The sequence below is a fragment of the Tamandua tetradactyla genome, chromosome 25 (genome assembly GCF_023851605.1).
Source record: "Tamandua tetradactyla isolate mTamTet1 chromosome 25, mTamTet1.pri, whole genome shotgun sequence".
Classification (NCBI taxonomy): Eukaryota; Metazoa; Chordata; class Mammalia; order Pilosa; family Myrmecophagidae; genus Tamandua; species Tamandua tetradactyla.
The window spans coordinates 31,047,152-31,067,702 of NC_135351.1; the positions used below are offsets into that span (position 1 = coordinate 31,047,152).

A 20,551-nucleotide genomic window follows, 5' to 3' on the forward strand; every position below is an offset into this window, starting at 1 on the left:
AAGTTCTACTTCTTGCTTTACTATTTGGATGCCTTTTATTTCTTTTCCTTGTCTAATTGTTCTAGCTAGGCCTTCTAGTACAATGTTGAGTAAGTGTGTGTTCCAATCTTTAAGGGAAAGTTTTCAGTCTCTCACCATTGAATATGATGCTAGCTGTGGGTTTTTATATATGCTTTTTGTCATTTTGAGGAACTTTCCTTTCTTTGAATTTCCTATCTTTTGAAGTGTTTTTATTAAGAAAGGATATTGGATTTTGTCAGGTGCTTTTGCTGCATCAATCAATATGATAATATGATTTTTTTCTTTGATTTGTTAATGTGGTGTATTACATTGATTGATTTTCTTGTGTTGAACCACCCTTGCATACCTAGAATAAAACCCACTTGATCATAGTGTATGATTCTTTTAATGTGCTGTTGGATTCAATTTGCAAGTATTTGTTGAGAATTTTTGCATGTTTATTCATTAGACATATTGGTCTGTAATTTTCTTTTCTTGTAATATCCTTATCTGATTTTAGCTGATGTTAGCTTCATAGAATGAATTAAGTAGTGTCCAGCCTTCTTCAATTTTTTTGCAAGATTTTGAGTAGAATTGGTATTTACTCTTCCTGGAATGATTGGTATAATTCATCTGTGAACACAGTTGGTCCTGAGATTTTCTTTGCTGGGAAGTTTTTGATGACTAATTCAATCTCTTGCGATTGGCTTGTTGAGGTGTTTTATTTCTTCTATAGACAATACAGGTTATTCCTGTGTTTGTAGAAAGTAGTCCATTTCATCTCAGTTGTCAAATTTGTTAGCATATAGATGTCCATAATGCCCTTTTATTATCTTTTTTTTGGGGGGGGGGAAGTCTGTAATAACATTCCCCCTCTCATTTCTAATGTTATTTATTTGCATCCCCTCTCTTTCTTTCTTTGTCAGTCTAGCTAAGGGATGATCAATTTTGTCAATATTCTCGAAGAATCAACTTTTGGTTTTGCTGATGCTCTCTATTGTTTTACTTGTTCTCAGTTTAATTTATTTCTGCTGTATTCTTTGTTATTTCTTTCCCTCTGCTTCCTTTGGGATTACTTTGCTGTTCTTTTTCTAGTTCCTACAGGTTAGTTCTTTGATTTCAGCTCTTACTTTCTTTCTTTTCTTTTTTTTGGGGAGGGGCAGGCACTGGAAAACGAACCTGGGTCTCCAGCATGGCAGGCAAGAATTTTGCCACTGAGCCACTGTTGCACTGCCCATCACCATCATACTGCCCTCTTCCTTTTTAATATAGATATTTAGGGCTTTAAATTTCCCTCTCAACACTGCCTTCTCTGCATCCTATAAGTCTTGGTATGTTGTCTCCTTATTTTAATTTGTTTCAATATATTTACTTATTTCTCTTGTGATTTCTTCTTGACCTATTGATTGTTTAAGAGTGTGTTGTTTAACTTCCATAAATTTGTGAATTACACTATTCCTGAACAATAAGACAGAAGGCCCATCCTCTGTGAATCTCAGGGCAAGTTCACCTTTTCAATGTGTCACTTTTCTGTCCCTTTTAGGTGCCAATCTGGACTAAAAGGGACAGAAAAGTGACACACTGAAAGAAAAATGACTTCAAAGGCAGAACAATGGAAAGCAAGGTCTGGAACTAAGACACTTTGGGCCAGGAGGGCAGACCTACTCATACACATTGAAAAGGTGTTGTGACATCGGCAACCAACTGAAGAATTAGTTCTGGCTACTGGTTCACTGGGATCTCTGTGCTGTAAGGCAGAACTAAGCCAGGTTTCTTGTGCCCAAAGTTTGCAAAACATAACTCTTGACCTCATGTCAAGCATTAGCATAAATAGCAAGCTATCTCTGCTGATACTGCGACTTGATATTTGGATACTTAGATGTCAGCGAGTTCTTGATTTGTAGACCAGCTACGACTCTGACAACCTGACTCTTTCCTGGATTTGTCAGCACTCTGGACAGTTCCAGCAGGAACGTGGACAGCTTCTCTACAGGCACAAGCTCCAGGAACTGCGCCGCTCCCAGTTCAAGTCTATTGGGAGACAGGTCTTCTCGAGGATGGTGATCACCTCCATGGCAGAGGTGGTGGCACTCCCTACGACAATGGTCAGGCCTCTTGGGCGGCAGCTTTAACTGGGGGTGAGGGTAGTGGAGCGGATGAGGGGAAGAAGTCACCACTAGCCCATTCACCATCTCCCTCTTGGTAGCTCGGCCCCCCTTTCCTTTTTCCTTCTTTCCTCCCTCTGAATTTGGTGCTGACTGCAGCGGCAGCTACTCGTCTGGCTGTGGGGGCGGCATCCCAGGAGCAGCTCAGATCGTGGTTGGTGCTCGGGTGGCTGGCAGAGAAAGCAGGAAGGGTACCTTGTTGTCTTGATGGTACAAGGGCTCTGAAGACAACCTTCACCTATTTTACATTTTTTCTAGGTTCAAGTTTCTCATCCTCATTCACTCATTCTTCAAATATGTATTGAATATCTCTTATGAGCCAGAAACTCTTCTACACACTCGGATGCCTCAGGTACAAAAATACACACAAAAAAATCACTGCATTCAGTTTGCAGTCTAGTGAAGAAGCCAGTAAATAAACAAAGAGAAAGAAAAAACTTATGATAGTAAAAAATTTATGATAGTAACATCTTTGTAAGTGTGACGAAGATAAACATGACAAGGAAGGGTGGTAAGGGATACGGAAGGGCTGCGATTTTAAATAGAAGGGATCAAGGAAGGCCTTAGAAAGTATGTTCAAGCAGAGACCCATGGGAGGCAAGGAAATAATCTAAACAGATATCATAGTGGATGCTCCTAGCAGAGAGTCAAGCAAACATAAATATTTTCATAAGGAAGTTGAGGAGAAACCTGAGGAAGTGATTGGAAGAAGTCCAAGAGCATGGGTTATCCTAGAAGTGAGGAGCAGACAATGCTTTTAGAAGAAAGGAATTAAAAACTGTCTAAAATTGAAAAAAAAAAACTGTCCAAAATGCTGCTAATAGATCAAGTGAGATTAGGATTGAATATTAACCATTAGATTTAGTCATGTGGGTGCCACTGGTGAATTTGCAAAAAGCTTTTTCAGTAGAGCAGTAGGGTGAAATCCTGATGGGAGGGTGTATAAAAGAGAAAGGATGGATCTGAAATAGAGGCAATGAATAAAATAAAATCTTTTGAGGTATTTATTGTAAAGAGGAGTAGAAAATGGGGTGGTAGTGGTAGAAGAACGGTAGATCAAAAAAGAATACATATTTTTTGAGATGAGAGAAATTATAGCATTTTTATACTGAAGGTAAGGGAATGGTTCAATTAATAAGGATCATGGATCATGGGCCTAGTTCTGCAAAAGATAATGCAGAAAAGAGAAAAAAAAATGGTCATAGTGACGATTTTGAGTAGGTGAAAAGGAATAAGATTTGGTTTCTGAGGAAAAAATTTAACTTTGAATAGGAGTACAGAGCTCATATACTAAGAGGGAAAGCGAAATATATGGCACAGATGCTGTTGGGCAAGTAGCTATGAGTGTGAATTTGTGCAAATTATTTTCTTTTTACTGTGGAATAGGAAGAAGGTATTGAAATTTTATTATTTATACTTCAAATATGTTAAAACAGTGGAATAAACATACTGCTACTTTAACACCTGAAAGAGTATATGAAGGCATATTTGGGACCTGCTGTTGCAAATTAATCTTCCTCTCTTTGATTTAAGATGACCATTGATTGCCTATTTTCTTTATTATTTATCACTTTATTGTATTTGTTTACCATTTCTACTAAAATGTTCTTTCCTGCATTTCCTTACTCTCTTTTGCTTCACTGTTCTCCTATTTATTAAATAATATGCAATATGTGAAAATATGCAGCAAAATTTCCGGCATACAGCATGTACTCCCTATGTATTAATTGGATAAGTATTATCTGTTAAAGTTTGGTTGAAAATTTACTTCTGCAAAAAGCCACCCTTTAATTAAGCCCATCCTGAAAATTCCTCCATTTTCAATTTTAAAACCAATACCATCTGCACCAACAGTGGCAGTTCAGTGGAGTCTCATTGCTAGAAAAGACTCATGGGATGCACAATGACTGCACTTAAGAATCTAGTTTATTGCAGAAAAATGATACAAAATTAGCAACTACATTAAAGAAAGGATATGCATCATAATTGAAGGTTGCTTCTAGGCAAGAGGTTCAGAGAGGACAGAAGTGAGCTCCAATTGTTTTGTCTCTGTAAAAGCCATGCAGATCCACTTTCTATCTCGGATCAGAAACCAGACGTGTGGTTGAAACACCTCAAAAACAGGAAGTGGAAAATGAAGTCTCAGCTGGGGTTTCCTATATGCTGACACTCACAAAACTGTACTCCGGCTATACAAGCTGAGCCAACTACAGAGTCTTCCAGGGATTTCACAGAGATGAGGCACAAATAATCAATCTCACTTATATGAATAAACAGTCCTAACAAGGTATACAAACCTCCCTGAAACTCCTTGCACTAATGGCTACAAAGCAACACTATTAATTAATATATTTCATGGCGTGACCAGGGTCAGTGTCATGCCAGTGTATCTCTTATTTTAGTGAAACTCACAGCGTACCATGAATCCCTTCTCAGTCACTGTTGCCTTTTGTAGTAGAGTAAAGATTAGCTTAAAGACACAAGAGAATATAGAAGCATCATGGTGGTCACCAGAATCATGGATCTGCAATTTCTTGGAGAAAAATTTGCAAAGCTCTCTTTGTATGGTAAATGCTTTCATAAACTCTTCCTAGTTTATGAAATTCCTCTCCAGGAGTGAAGTTAGGACTCTAATTTGAGAGCTGTCTTCTTTTTTAGTGTAAACATTTAGAGCTATAGGTTTCCTTTTTAGCACTGTCTTTTCTGCATCCCATAAGTTTTGGTATATTGTTTTTGTCTTCATTTGCTTCAAAATACTTCCTAAATTCCCTTTGTGATTTCTTCTTTGACCAGAGCTTTGAGGAGAAGAAAGAGAGAAAGGAACAGAAGGAATATTCAAATAAATAATTGTTGTTTAAGAGTGTGCTGTTTAATTTCCAGGTATTTGTGAATTTTCCAGTTCTCCCTCTGTTATTAATCTCTAGCTCCAATCCATTGTGGTTAGAGAAGATATATTGTAGGATTTCAGTTAGTATTTTTTAATTTATTGAGACTTGTTTGGTGATCTAGCAAATGTTTACCCTAAAGAATGACCCATATGCACTAGAAAAGAATGTGTATTCTGCTATTGTTGGGTAAAGTATTCTATACATGTCCGTTGGTTAGTTTATAGTATCATGCAAATCTTCTATTTTCCTAATGATCTTATATCTAGAATTTCCACCCGTTATTGAAAGAGATGTATTGAAATCTCCTACTATTAAAATAGAGCTATCTATTTCTCCCTTCAAATATTTCAGTATTTGCTTCATATATTTTGAGGTTTTGCTCTTAGATGCATATATATTTAAAATTTTTATATCTTCTTGTTGAATTGATTCCTTTACCAGTATACGGTTCTTCTTTGTCCCTTGTAAAAGTTTTAAACTTTAAGTGTAGTTTATCTAATATTAGTATAGTTACCCCAGCTCTCTTTTGGTAACTTTGCATGGAGTATCTTTTTTCATCATTTCACTTTCAGGCTGCTTGGGTCTTTGAATTTAACGTGGGTGCTTTTGTAAACACGGTATCATTGAGTTATGCTTTTCTATCCGTTCTGTCTACCTCGCCTTTTGACTGGAGAATTTAATCCATTTGAATTTAAAGTAACTAATGATAATGCAGAACTTCTGCCATTTTCCTACCTGGTCTTTGCAACTCATACTGTTTTTTGTCCCTCATTTACTGCCTACGTTCATATTTATTTGATCTTGTGCAGTGAATCATTTTGAGTCCTTTCTCAATTCCTTCTGTGTATATTTTTCAGATATTTTCTTGTGGTTACCACAGGGCTTAAATTTAACACCCTGAATCTGTAACATTTTTGTTTGATTTGATACCAAGTTTACCTTAATAGCATATGCAAACTATGTTTCTACTTCTCTCCATCCCCCAACGTTTTTGTTATATTTCTTATAAATTATGTCTTGTACATTGCATGTCCAAACCAAAGTGTTACCATTACTTTATATGCATTTGCATTTATAACCTGTGAGAAGTAAAGCGATACATACCCCCCAAAACAGTACAATAGCACTGGTATTTATAATTTCCCTGTGTGGTTACCTTTACCAGAGGTCATTACTTCTATGCATCACTTTGATCTTCTGCCTAGTGTCCTTTCTTTCAATCTGAAGAAGTCTCTTTAGCATTGCCTAGGGCAGGTCTAATTGTGGTAAACTCCCTCAGCTTCTGTTTGTCACAGAATATTTTAATCTCTCCTTCGTTTTTGAAAGATGGTCATGCTGAATATAAAATTCTTGGTTGGTAACTATTTTCTTTCAGCATTTTAAATACCTCATCACTCTGTCTTTTTATCTTCGTAATATCTGATGACAAAATTGGCACCTAATCTTATATGTTCTCTTTTACATGACACATTGCTTTAATCCTGCAGCTTTCAGAATTCTCTCTTTGTCTTTGGCCTATGACAGTTTTATTAAAATTTGCCTGGGACTAGATCTCTTCAGATTTATCCTGCTTGAGGTTCATTGGGTTTCTTGAATGTGTATAGCCATATCTTTCAATAAATTTGGGAAGTTTTCTGCTGTTATTTATTTGAATATTCCTTCTGTTTCTTTCTCTCTTTCTTCTCCTCCTGGGCTCTGGTAATGTGTATATCGATATGCTTAATGGTGTCCCACAGCCCTCTTAGGCTTTGTTCATTTTTCCTCATTCTTTTATCTTTCTGCTCCTCACCCTAAATACTTTCAATTATCTTATCTTCAATTTATCTGATTATTTCTTCTGCCAGGTCTAATCTGCTAAAACCCTGTAGAGAATTTTTTATTTTAGTTATTATGGATTTCAACTCCAGCATTTCTGTTTGGTTCTTTTTTATAATTTTTATGTCTTTATCAAGAGTCTCATTTTGTTTATATATTATTTTCCTGATATCCTTTGACTCTTTCTTTGTGTTTTCTTTTATTTCTTTGAGCATATCTGAGATCATTTTTTGAAAGTCTTCATCTAGTATTTCCAAAGTCTAATGTTCTTCATCGATGGTTTCTATCATATTTTTCTCATTCATTTCAATGGGTCATCTTTTCCTGTTTCTTTGCTTGTCTTGCAATCTTTTGCTTCACATTATACATTTTAATATTTTGATGCATTAACTCTGGAATTTAGGCCCTGAGCTGTCTGTTCTATAAGTTTGTTCTGAGTTAGTGATATGACAGAGATTTCCTTTAGTATGTAGGAGCTAAGAAAAGAAACACACCAATGCAAAGAAATTTAACACCACCAAAACCACCTTTCACAGTCCTTGCTAATTGGCTCTGTGTCAGCTGGTACTCTTCTTCAGAGTTTGGCCATCTCATCAAGAATACAGGCCTGAAGTCAGTGGGTCCTCTCTGATCTTCACTAAGCATGTGTCTTGCCCTGGGTAAGCTTTCATGGTCTTAGGAATTTCCCCATTAAAACAGACCTCAATGCCCCTCTTCTCCCTACGGAATAGACGTTCCCTCTTCCAAGGAACTCTATTGTTTGTCTTGGATCTGGTAATCATCTACCCCAGGGTGCTTTGATTTTATTGTTTCTGATATTTTTGTAGCTGTCCACAAGCAGCTTCAGTGTGGAGGGCAAGTTATGGGGCAACAAACCAGAAACGAGTGTCCTGACTCATTTCTTCATGCCACACCAGAAGGATTTGCAAAGACATACAGGCACTCCAGTAGGGCATGTAGAGCCCACTCTGTTCCCTGTGGAAAGGGCCAGGATCCGCAAAGAGAGCGTATGCCGGCTCCACATCCTGCTGGGGGGAGTGTTACAGAGAGGCTGGCACATTCACCATGGGCCCTCCTACCAGTTTTAAGTTGCTTTTTTTTTCTTTGTTTAGCACTCATCCCATTGGTGAATCTTTTGAACTGTTTTCTATAGCTATGAGAAGCATGGCTCTGTCAGTTTGTGCCAGTTGTTCAAAGATTCTGTGGGGAAACAGAATTCTGGAGCATCTTATGCCATAATTTTTATTGACCCCTAGACCTTTCATATATTAGATTTGCTATTCTGAGTTTTCTATATTATTTGGCATTTTTTTCTATCTTGCTATTTATGTTTTATTGAATTTTGTGTGGATGTTTTCATATTATAGATAGTAGCATTTTTCTTAATTATAAACATATTTTTCCTAGATCTACTATCCTGGAAAAATTAGTGTGAAATTACATATTAAATATAAAAATATAAATCCTGGATAGAAGATACATTAGGAAATATGAATCATTTAAAATTTTTTAAAAATCTTGCCAAAACATCTAAGAAACTATATTCATCGAAAGGCTAGAAATGTAAAATCTATGAAAGAAAAGATAAATATGTGGCCATATGATAAATAAAACTGCTTTATATAAACCAAGGTAATAAAAACATTTCTAAGGTAAATTAAATGGAAGTCTATTTTATGGCATAAAAATTGAACTAAGTTAGAATTTCAGAGCAAATGGGCAGTTTTCTTTTCTACGTAGCTTTACAGAACTTACTTGGTAGCTTACGAAAAGAAGCTAACTCCTGGTTTAATAGCACAAAATTCAAACTTTATTTGCTATGGCATTTTAGTCCCAATTATCATTCCTTTTGTCTTGGAACAGGTTGAGGAGTAAGTCTCCAGAGAAAGGGAATACCCTTTCCAAGGAAATCTAAACTAAAAATGAAATATTACTTCACATGGATTTTCTTCCTCTCTCTTTTCATTGGATATCATGGCCAATTACCGTAAATCGCAGTGAGAATTGTTATTTCCCTGTAGGTCAGGTACACAGCAACCTTGGTCTTATTTATTTTGCAAATCTGATGAGAAGAATTTGGAAAAAAACAGTTGATATCCTTAATACTTTGCAATGTGATGCTAGAAAAATACATTCTGGTCACCTGCAATACTGTGTTCCTTATTCTCATATTTTCTGAGTTAATCCTAAAGGGGGATCTCATAATTTGTTACTTAAATTGTAAAGCAAGGGAAATTGAAAACTTCACCATATCAGTTTTGCAATTGAATAGCTTATGAAAGTTTGTTGAATCTGCAAGCTTCTAATCTCTCCCATTTGAATGCAGAACTTCTTGGACAAACCCACACAGACTCAAACCATATTATTCCTAATGCTTAAAATTGAGGTATGTAGAACACTTTTCTGAAAATTACCACATAAAACAAACTGAAATTTGCATGTTCTGATCACTTATCTTATAGATTGTTTTATCATTCCTATCTGCTTAAACAATTTTGACTCAGCCTCAGTTCCTTTATTACGTTTGTTTGTATATAGTACTACTTTGCATGTATATGTTATCACTACTGGTATAGTAGAGCAGTTTGGGATTCTAATCTTTAGTCTCTTGCATATTAACTTGGAAAAATAATTTAACCTTTTTTAGTCACTAAATTCAAGTTTCTGTCTACAAAATTAGTCTCTTGCAAAATGGAAAAGAAATATTGATAACACTCCCTCTTTATTTCCTAAGCCAAATTGCAATATTGCATGAATAAATTAACTCCATTATTTTATCCTTATACCCCAGCAGGAAGACAGGCATTTAGTGTGGTATTTTCAACTTTTCTGTACATTCACAGATGTATGGTAATTTGAGAAAACTCAGAGCAAACAATTTTGTATTTTGAATGAAAAACAGAAAACCAATCAATGCTACAGAAGATTAAACTGCTTTCCCAAACGATTGAGTAACGCAGTTGTGCAGCAATTTCATGGCAGGATGGGAATTACAGCTCTTATCATCTCTCTTATCTCGATGCTCTTTCCATAGTAACTGCTTAAAAAGAAGTTTCCAGGACTATGTTGAACTTCTTCATTCTGAATCCTTGAATCTCAGCCATGGAGTGAGAAAATCCTGTATATAACTGATCGATGTTTAATAGGCAAAGGATGATGATAGTTTGTATTTACTAGGCAATATAAATGGAGATATTCTATGTTACATATAGATAAATGTTCTAAAGTTTCAAATAGCCCCTTTCAACTATTTCTTTTTAAAATACTCCCTTTTCTTTACCTGCTGCTATGATCCAGTTGCTGTGTGTCTTGGCTCACATTGTTAGAACGTGTACCTATGTTAATCAAGGCAACACTTGCTACTTAAAATGAGAATAATGTTTTCTGGAGATGCTACAGAGAAATTCAACTCAGAACAGAGGAATAGATTGGGTGCCTTTTTGAGGCCTCAGCCATAACTTGCAATGTTAACAGGTAAATAATCAGTTAGATTATCTCCTATAATTTCCGAGATACAGATGAGTGCTTCCTGGTTTGTCTGAGTTGTTAACAAATCCTTCCATCATAATATTGGCAATAAGAATCACAATTCAAATTTTCAAATTACTTGAATTTTCTGAAAAACAAAATTGTATTTCAACACCGTAATTAAAAGCTCTCTTTTTTAAGTGGGTACATTTTGAGGTTCCTGGGGATTTGAAAGATGGGGGAAATTTTGTCCCCAAAGTGAGAAAAGTGGAATATAAGAATTAGATGCACAGCAATCTCCCCATTACTTTTGTTCTCTTGTATCACCTTTTGGCCCCATCGCTGTTATCCCCTCCTGTCTTCTCCAGTGTGGATACTTTTATTCTCTTCCTCATATCCTCACTGCTGTGAGCCATGGAGGGACGTATCCTATGACAATACACACTGGCCAATGCTTTGTTTGGATATCCAAAGCAAGTTTATTACTTTTATAATTACTGAAGCTCAATGTGAAAGGGTCAATTAGAAAGAAGTTAATTGAATTCCTCTTCGGTAATCTTCAACACAGAGGGCTCCTTGCGGAGGCAGTCTTTTGGCTGAGTTGTAGTGGAGAAATGCCAGATGAGGGCCAGTGAGGAAAGGCCATGGGCTCAGGTGAGAGGAAAAGGTACATGCAGTATCCTCAATGATGAGATACCTTCTGAGCAATAATTCAAAAATTGTTTCACTGTTCAATATTACAACTTATCACCCAGAAAGAATGACCTTATAACATCATCCAAAAAAAGGAATGCTTTTTTTTTCTACTAAACAGTATGTCAGGACAGTGAGAGTAAATTTGGCATTCCTGGGTCTGCAGAGTGAACTGAGACATACGGTTGCCCAGTTGTGTGGACTTGAGGGAATCTGTTCAACCCTTTTTGAGTCACTCAGGTATGCGAAATCTTTCTTTATTGATACTTTTCATGATTCCTATAATCACTTGCACCTTTTTGTTTGCAGCAAAGATGCCCGATGTTCCCATATTTCAACCATTGGAAATCCATGCAGATTGTTCATTAAGACTCAGTTTTAAGGATCAAATAAGACATATAAGGCTTATTAAAAATGAGAACAAACTCACTTATTAAAAATTAGTAAGGTTAAATATTATGGTCTGATTTACTTCCTTCCTATTCCTACATCCCAGAGGTTAACCACTTTTAGCAATTCTGTATGCTTCTGGGAAATTCTTCTATGTATTTAAATACTGATATATATTATTTTCCTTTATGTAAACAATGGAAGCATGATAAATTTCAGAAACTTTCTTTTTCACCTTGAAGACACACTTGAATATTTTTGCAAATTCATACCTATATCTGAATTTATATTTATATCTCCTGTCATTTGTATTAACAGTTGCATAGCAAGAGGACTTTTTTCTTCATTAGAGAAGTTATGGGTTTACAGAACAATCATGCATAAAACACAAAATTCCTATTTACCATCCTATTATTATTAACACCTTGCATTGGTTTGGAACATTTCTTACACTTGATGGTAGCACAGTTTCATAATTGTACTATTAACTATAGTCCATGGTTTAACTTAAGTTCACTGTTTGTGTGTGTAGTTCAATAGATTTTTTTTTTTTGCATGGGTAGGCACCGGGAATCAAACCCGGGTCTTTGGTATGGCAGAACTCTGCCATTGAGCCACTGTGTCCTGCCCTGTTAAACAGATTTTTAAAAAATTTTTATTTTATTAAAAATTTTATTAAAAATAATTTTATTAAAATTATTTTTAAAATTATTTTAACTTTTTATTTTTTAATTATCTAACATTTCCCCTTTTAATCATATTCAGATATATATTGCAGCACTGTTAATTATGTTCACAATGTGTCTGACTGTCACTAACATCCGTTGCCAAAACATTTCCATCCTTCCAAATAGGAACACTGAACAGTTCGAGGCTTAACTTCCAACTCTCTCTCTCCTCTCCATCCTTTGGTAACCTATATTCTGGGTGCTGACTCTATGAGGAAGAGGATTTTTCTGAGGGCCTTCCCCACTACTCTGTCCTGAAACTTGCAGAATTGGTGGGAAAAGTTTAAATAGACATTGACTAATAATTCAGAAATCATGTTTCTGTCATCGAATTTGCATTTCTATACCAGTAAATAATAATAAAATGATTGAGGGTAGTGCTGGTAAGGTAGGTGACTGTGGAAAGGATACATTTTTCAGCTGATGGCTTTGACTCCAGAAAATCTGGGACTCCAAACAGCTTCTGCCCTGAGAATGTCAGTATCCCTGCATCATTAAGAGGCTTTCATTCACATTGTTGTGTGACACAGTGCCAGGCAATTTATTTTCAAGATCACATTTACACTTCATGTCAGATACTAGCTATGACCTATATTTTGAGGTTAATAGTTTTAGAGTTGTGGCGGGAGTGTCAAGCTATATTTCTGACTACCAGAGTCATTTTCCATTGGCAACCTTAGGAAATTTAGAGCTTTCATAATCATAAGTAATCCATCTCTGAGCGCCTTGGATCACTATAGCTCATTTCATCTACACTTTACACCACTACCACCAATTAGGAAGGCATTCTCATCTGCAGATTTATAGATGAGGGGGATGAAGCTACTGGATGATAGGAAACATCCCCAGGGTGTTATAACTAATGACCTACATGGTCATACCTTGAATCCAGAAGTGCCTGGCTCCAAACTCTATGCTCCTAATATCTTTTTACTGTGATTCTATGAGGTCCTAAAAGGCAAAAGACATTCTTTGAAATGTGCTTGATTGCTTACTAGAACCTACTTACATAGTTTTCGGGGGTGGGCTAAACAATTTTTATTGATTCAGATGATAAGGCAATCTCCTTTGCATCGAGAAAAAATTAGAATGAAAAGTAATATAGCAAGAATTGTGACTGAACCTTCTTAATAAGAGCTATCTAGGGAATGTACAGTAAAAAAATTATCCAAATAAGAACCAAAGAATGAATTTTATGAAAGCTGTTTAAATAAGAAATTTACTTTTTACATTTTTGTTTTCACTTCTGAAATGTAGAGACTTTAAATTTTAGAAACAGTTGGAATCATAATTAAGAATTTTTTTAACTATATAATTTTCATGGTACAAACAATTTCAGTTCTGTAAATGTCTTAAAACAGGTAATGATTGTAAGTAAATGAAATTACAAAATGATTGGAAGTAATTGAAATAGCCAATAAATTAAGTGTTAACTGAATTCCTGAATTTTTATGTTTCAGGAAAGCAAGTATTGAAACACTGATCATGAATTGGGTAAATGGGACCATCCCACAGGAGTTCATCCTGTTAGGTTTCTCAGATCGACCATGGCTGGAGTTTCCACTCCTTATAGTCTTCTTCATTTCTTATATTGTGACCATTTTTGGCAATCTGACCATTATTCTAGTGTCACGGTTGGACTCCAAACTCCATACCCCCATGTATTTCTTTCTTGCCAATCTGTCATTCCTAGATCTTTGCTATATCACGAGCACTGCTCCACAAACGCTGGTAAATTTATGTAGTACTAGGAAAGTAATGAGTTATGGTGGCTGTGTGGCTCAGCTTTTCATGTTCCCAGCCTTAGGGGCCACTGAATGTGTTCTTCTGGCTGTCATGTCCTTTGATAGATTTGTAGCTGTTTGTCGGCCTCTCCATTATTCAGTTATCATGTGCCAAAGGCTCTGCTTCCAGTTGGCAGCTGCATCCTGGGTGACTGGCTTCAGCAACTCAGTTTGGTTGTCTACTCTGACTCTCCAGCTGCCACTGTGTGGTCCTTACATGGTAGATCACTTTCTCTGTGAAGTCCCTGCTCTACTTAAGTTGTCATGTGTTGACACAACAGCAAATGAAGCTGAATTGTTCTTTGTAAGTGTGCTAGTCCGTCTAATACCCCTGACACTCATCCTTATTTCATATGCTTTTATCGTTCAAGCAGTGTTTAGAATTCAGTCTGCTGAAGGTAGACAAAAGGCATTTGGGACATGTGGCTCTCACCTAATTGTACTGTCACTATTTTATGGCACAGCTGTCTCCATGTACTTTCACCCACCATCACCCAACTCCAAGGATAGGGAAAAGATGGTTTCTCTTTTCTATGGAATCATTGCACCTATGATGAACCCCTTTATATACTCACTTAGGAACAAAGAAGTAAAGGAGGCCTTTAAAAGGTTGGCTGCAATAGTCTTCTTAATCAAGGAATAGGAAATATGCAAATCACAAGTTTTATTAAAGGAGTAATGTTTACTTAGCTTATAAACTTTCTTGTCTTTAAGCTGCTCTATTTTCATCATTCCTATAGGGAACTATTATGATGACCTCACTCAAATAAAATTTCATTAACAGTGCTATGTTAAAATTTATATTTTAACTAGTGCATTTCCTAATATAACTTATGTAGATAGTTTGATTGAACGACATAAGTACTTGGAATCTCAGGTAGGACATAAGATTTTGCTGGTTTGTCCAGAGTGATGCCCCAATGAATCCCAGAGTGATTCGATCAGTGAGTGGAAAAGTATCTGCAAAGCCCCTTTCGGGGAGTGGTGAGAACGGGGAGAAATTCAACTTCCCCAAGTTGAATTCTTGATATTCTCACAAGCAGTGTGGACAACCAAAGTTATAAGCAGAGCCCCCAGTCTTGGGGGTTGTTCATATGAAATTTAACCCCGCAAAGGATAGGTCAAGTCTACTTAAAATTTAGGCCTAAGAGTCACCCCCAAGATAGCCTCTTTTGTTGCTCAGATGTGGCCTCTCTCTCCAGCCAATACAATGAGCAGTCTCACCACCCTCCCCCTTTCTATGTGGGACATGACTCCCAGGGTGTGGACCTTCCTGACAATGTGGGACAGAGATCTTGGAATGAATGGAGACTCAGCATCAAGGGATTGAGAAAAACCCTAGAATGAGCTGAGACTTAGCATCAAGGGATTGAGAAAACCTTCTCGACCAAAAGGGGGAAGAGGGAAATGAGACTAAGTATCAATGGCTGAGAGATTCCAAACAGAGTCGAGAGGTAATCTTGGAGGTTATTCTTATGCATCAAGTAGATATCATCTTGTTATTCAAGATGTAATGGAGAGGCTGGAGGGAACTGCCTGAAAATGTAGAGCTGTGTTCCAGTAGCCATGTTTCTTGAAGATGATTGTATAATGATATAGCTTTTACAATGTGACTGTGTGATTGTGAAAACCTTGTGTCTGATGCTCCTTTATCTACCTTGTCAACAAAGGAGTAGAACATAAGGAATAAAAATAAATAATAGGGGGAACAAATGCTAAAATAAATTTAGTTTGAAATGCTAGTGATCAATGAAAACGAGAGGTAAGGGGTATGGTAGGTATAATCTTTTTTTTTCTTTCCTGTGTTCGTTTTATTTCTTTTCTGAATTAATGCAAATGTTCTAAGAAATGATGAATATGCAACTAAGTGATGATATTGTGAATTAATGATTAAGTATGTTTTATTTTCTTTATTTTTTAAATTAATAAATAAATTTAAAAAAACAGTGCTATGTTAGTTTTCTGTTGCCTAAATACATTCATTGCATAAGTCTCCAGAACTGATCTTACAGTTTACCGAAAACTATTAGCTCAACATCTTCAAGATTTTTCAAGCTTTACAACACTACTAATACTCTTTAATGTAACTTAGGCCTTTCTGAGGATAGGATAAAAGTGAGAAATCCTCTCTCCAGTAATGTCACATGTGTTCACACATATATAAAACACAGTTTTACAGAAATCCGGAAAACCAACCACTTTAATTTTGGATCTGAGATTCAGAATCCTAGTTTTCAATTGTCAACACTGATCCTGTATCAGCACAATACTAAAATCCACAATGATTAATCCAGAAGGCCTAAACAGATAGGCAACTTTGCTCAAGAACTCCACAATGATTTATCTTCTTGAATTTTACCTAGATTTTCCATTCTCTTGCCATATTTCTGTACTCATGCTTTTGTCCTAAATATGTGTCCCCTTTATTCTCTTTACAGATCAAATCCTACCTACTTACCTGGCCTAGTTCAATTCTTGCTTCTTTGAAATTTGTTTTCATAATTCTTCCAACCATCAGTATGATCACTAGTCTCTTAAACCTGAAACTATTTATAGTCTAGATTTTTAAATAGCACATTGTTCAATGATTTGCAATGTTCAATCTTGCTTAATAACCTTTTCTTGTGTTACAGCAGATGCATTACATTTTAATCTCCTTGAGAGAGTAACACCTTCAAAGCTTATCAAGGTGCTGAGGGAGTCACAAGTGTTGGCACTATTAGTTGGATCTTTTGATAGTTGAAATGATTCATTCACATTATGATTATTTACTTGCCTTGCTACTCTTCTTTCTGGGTTGTTTTCTTCTGCTAATTCATTAGACATATAGAAGTATAATAGTTGAGAAATACACTTGTCATGTTTCTCCTTAAAACCTAGAGTAACAATATGTACTTTTGCTATAATACAATGCCAACAGATAAGAAAAATAAATCTGTTCTGCTGAGTTTGAATTTCAGTTCTCTTCTTTTATCAGAAACAATTATCATTAAAAGAGTAAATGAAAGAAAAATTCTAATAGAGTATATCAAAGCATAACACATAATAAAGAACATAGACATTACAAAAATATTTAGAAAAATCTCTAAAAAAGTACATACATTTAACAAAATATTATACAAACACTGATGCATTTTTTTAAGACAATGTGATAACAGGGATAGTTATCCTTTTCTCATTATCCACTAGGTCTCTAATTAATAGTATGTTAGAACTTTTTTATTGCAAGCATCATGTTTCTTCTACTTTTTCTGTTTTCCATTAATTTTTTCCATTCATTTTTGCTTTCTATGCTTCAGCACGGATACCTTCTAAAATCTGAGACTTTCCTCATAACCTTCCTTTCTTCCCTCTCCCCTCCACAGAGATCAGAACTGTTTACTCTGGAAGCTTTCCCAGACTTCTCCACCTTCCTACCCATTTTCACACACAGGTGTTTTCCCCAATAAATCTATTCTTGAAATACACTTTATAAAAGACCCGGCAACACTGTGGCAAGTATATACTGTAATGATCCCACAATCTTTCCCCAAAGAGATCCATGGCCCTCGTGGCAGTGCAGAGCCTCGGCCCCCACCTAAACAGCACATACCAGGCCTGCTTCAGCCACGAACAAATGTCAAGAAAGTAAGCAATCTCTCCAGAGGGTGAAGAATGAAACCACGGAAGTAAAACAGTACTGATTGTACCTTAGTCTTAAACATTAATCTTAATAAAACATCAGATCTTAAGCTCCTTTAATGATTATACTAGAGGCCCAATGTCCTCAAACTATATGGAATGTCTTTTTTCTAAGACCTTCTATTGGCCCCTTGTATCTCCCATCCCCTCACGGGATTATCTGTTCAGACTGGCTGCCACCAAAGAATCTCTCCTGTTTATAAGTCCTAATAACCCTATGTCTATTTCTGTGCCTGGCATGTTTTTGGTTTTCAGCAGCACCAGCTTGTGCTTTGCATGAACTCAGTCTGGGCCCAAACAGCCCTTTACTTGGATAACTATAAACAAGGTAAAGGAGAATATCAGGTGGTTTAAGGATTATAGGACACAGAGTCTGAGTTGGCATTGATACCTAGAGACCCAAAGTATCATCTTGGCCCCGTTGTTAGATTGCAGGACTGGGGAGCAAGGTAATAAATGGAGTCCTGGCTAAAGTCTGGCTTACCATGGATCAATGATGCCTGATCATTTCTTCAGGCATCAAGTGCATAATTGGAATTGACATACTTGACAAGTAATTCCCGCATTGGGTCCTCAGCCTTCAAGGTAAGAGCTCATATAGTGGAAAGACCAAGTGGCTATGTCTGAAATTGTCATCACTCCCCTCAATCCAAAGTCGCAGAATATTAAATAAAAAGCATCATCGCATCCCTAATGGCAGAGATTAGCACCAAACTAAAAACCTAGAGGATGCAGAAATGATTGTAACAATATTTTCATTTATTTCACCAATTCGACCCTTACAGAACCTGGATAGATCCTGGAGAATGGCTATAAGCTACTGCAGGCTTAGCCAAGTACTAGCCCCAATCACAGCTGCTGTGCTGAATATAATATCTTTGCTAGATTGAATTAATAAGGCCTTAGGTACATGATATGCAACCACTGATCTGGCAAATATGTTCTTTTCCATTCCATCAGGAAAGAGGCTTAGGGAAGAGTTTGCATTCATCTGGGCTGGACCATATTCATTTCAGTCTTGTGTTCAGGCTATGTTAATTCATCTGGCCCACTTGCCATCCCAGAACAGCACAATGATCCATTATATTTATGACATCATGTTGAGTGGGAGGGAAAAAGCAAGAGATAACTAGATCACTGGAGACCCCTGTAAGACACATGAACTCCAGAGAGTGGGATATAATCCAAGAAAGACATCTGGGCATCAAGTGCAAACATGCTAACTTCCACCAGAAAGCAACCACCACAGAAGTACTTCAAAACAGCTAACTAATGAAAATGACTCAGCCGTTTGACAATAACTTGACTTCATCACTAACCACCCTAGAACTGGCACAATGAGCACATGGAGGCATAACATGGACTTCCGTTTACCAAGGCTGATCTAGCTACTGTGTGACCTGTAAGCAAGAGACCAATGCTGAGTTGCTGAGATGGAAGTTTTCTTTGAGAAGAAAAACTTATCACTTGGTGGCAAGTCAACTACATTCGCTCTCTTCCACCCAGGAAGTGTCAGTAGTTCATCCTCACAGAGATACATAGTTCTTTTAGAGGTTTTTTTTTTTTTTTTTGCCTCCCCTGCCTGAAATGCCTCAACCAGCAATGGGGTCTTACAGAATGTTTGATCCACAGCTTTGATCCCGCATAGCTTTGGATCTGACTACATCAAAGCAGGTAAGGGAATGAGCTCAAGACAATGGATTCCACTGGTTCTACTACTAATTTCTCCATTCAAAAGTAATTGGCTTCACAGAACACTGGAATGGCCTTCTAAGAGCACAATTGGAGGACCTGTTCAGAGGCAACACCTTGAAAGGATCCATCCTTAAAGATGTAGTATACTCATTGTGGAAGTAAAAGAGGCAATTTATTCAGAACTTGCTATAGCAAGGGAGTCAGCCGCCATCACTTGCATTTGACAGAGGCTTAAAGTCAGGGAGTAGGAAAGTTATAGTGAACAAAAGGGAAAGTTTCTGGGATGCTCTGATGGAAGGTTGTTGGTATGAGGAAAATGGAGGCAGGCCAACTAAAAGCAGGGCATCTTGTGTGATTGGTTCGGGGACCATATTTAACTTTCTCTAGTTTATTCTGAGCTGCAAATAGAGAAGGGGGAGGAGACAAAAATTAAGGACACTAACTGTTTTTTGACCAATTCCTGACCATTTTGAGGTGATTACTAAAGAGATTGAAGTTTGGCTTTTTAGGCTGGTTATTGCCCAGATTGTGGATTAGAGCTCTGTTTTCATATATGGTCTGGCCATTGTCCATTTGTTTATTCAGTCTCCTGGAATTAAATCAGAAACTTCAGTGTCCTTTTGTCCAGAGATCAGCAGGTGAGAAGAGGAGTCACCGTATGTGGTAGGTAACCTTTAAGATGGCCCATGGCTATCCCCACTTCTTGGTATTCATCCCTTTGTACAACCCCCTTCCCTTGAGTGTGAGCTGGACTTACTGAGTTGCTTCTAAGAGATAGAATATAGCAGCCATAATGTGACATCATTTCTGAGATTAGGTTCTAAAAAGACTGGTTTCCATTTTGGGTACTCTCTTGCTCTCTTTTGTTGATCATTTGCTATGGAGGAATCCAAACTGCCATGTCATGGGACAGCCCTGTGGAGCGGCCCAAATGAGTTATCTTGCAGGTAGATCTGAGGCCTACCAACAGCCATGTGAGCTTGGGAATAAATCCTTTTCCAGTTAAGCCTTAAGATGGTTACAGCTGTACCTGATGCTTTGATCTCAGTTTTGTGAGGGACCCTGAGGCAGAGGAGCCCAACTCAATTGTACAGAGATTTCTCACCCAAAGCAATAATAAAATAATACGTGTTTTTGTTTTAAGTTGCTAAGTTTTGATAATTTGTTAGGGGCAATAGATAACCTACCACACTATACAGTACAGGGGTAACTGACCCTCATTCTGATCAGTAGGAGGAGGTAGA

General features: G+C 36.9%; 1 protein-coding gene and 1 pseudogene across 2 annotated transcripts in view; both read left to right on the forward strand.

The window, feature by feature from the left end:
- The window catches only part of LOC143669279 (putative olfactory receptor 2W6), a 59,046-nt pseudogene that overhangs the window by 16,486 nt on the left and 22,009 nt on the right, over positions 1-20,551 (forward strand). The gene's annotated exons all lie outside the window — the stretch shown is intronic.
- Positions 13,597-14,574, forward strand: LOC143669021 (olfactory receptor 2B6-like). Its single transcript, XM_077143593.1, has one exon. The coding sequence runs from the start codon at positions 13,633-13,635 to the stop codon at positions 14,572-14,574; it is 942 nt and encodes a 313-aa protein (XP_076999708.1). The 5' UTR covers positions 13,597-13,632.

Excerpts from the sequence above, each read along its gene's own strand:
- LOC143669021 (XM_077143593.1), top strand. The coding sequence starts at position 13,633 with ATGAATTGGGTAAATGGGACCATCCCACAGGAGTTCATCCTGTTAGGT.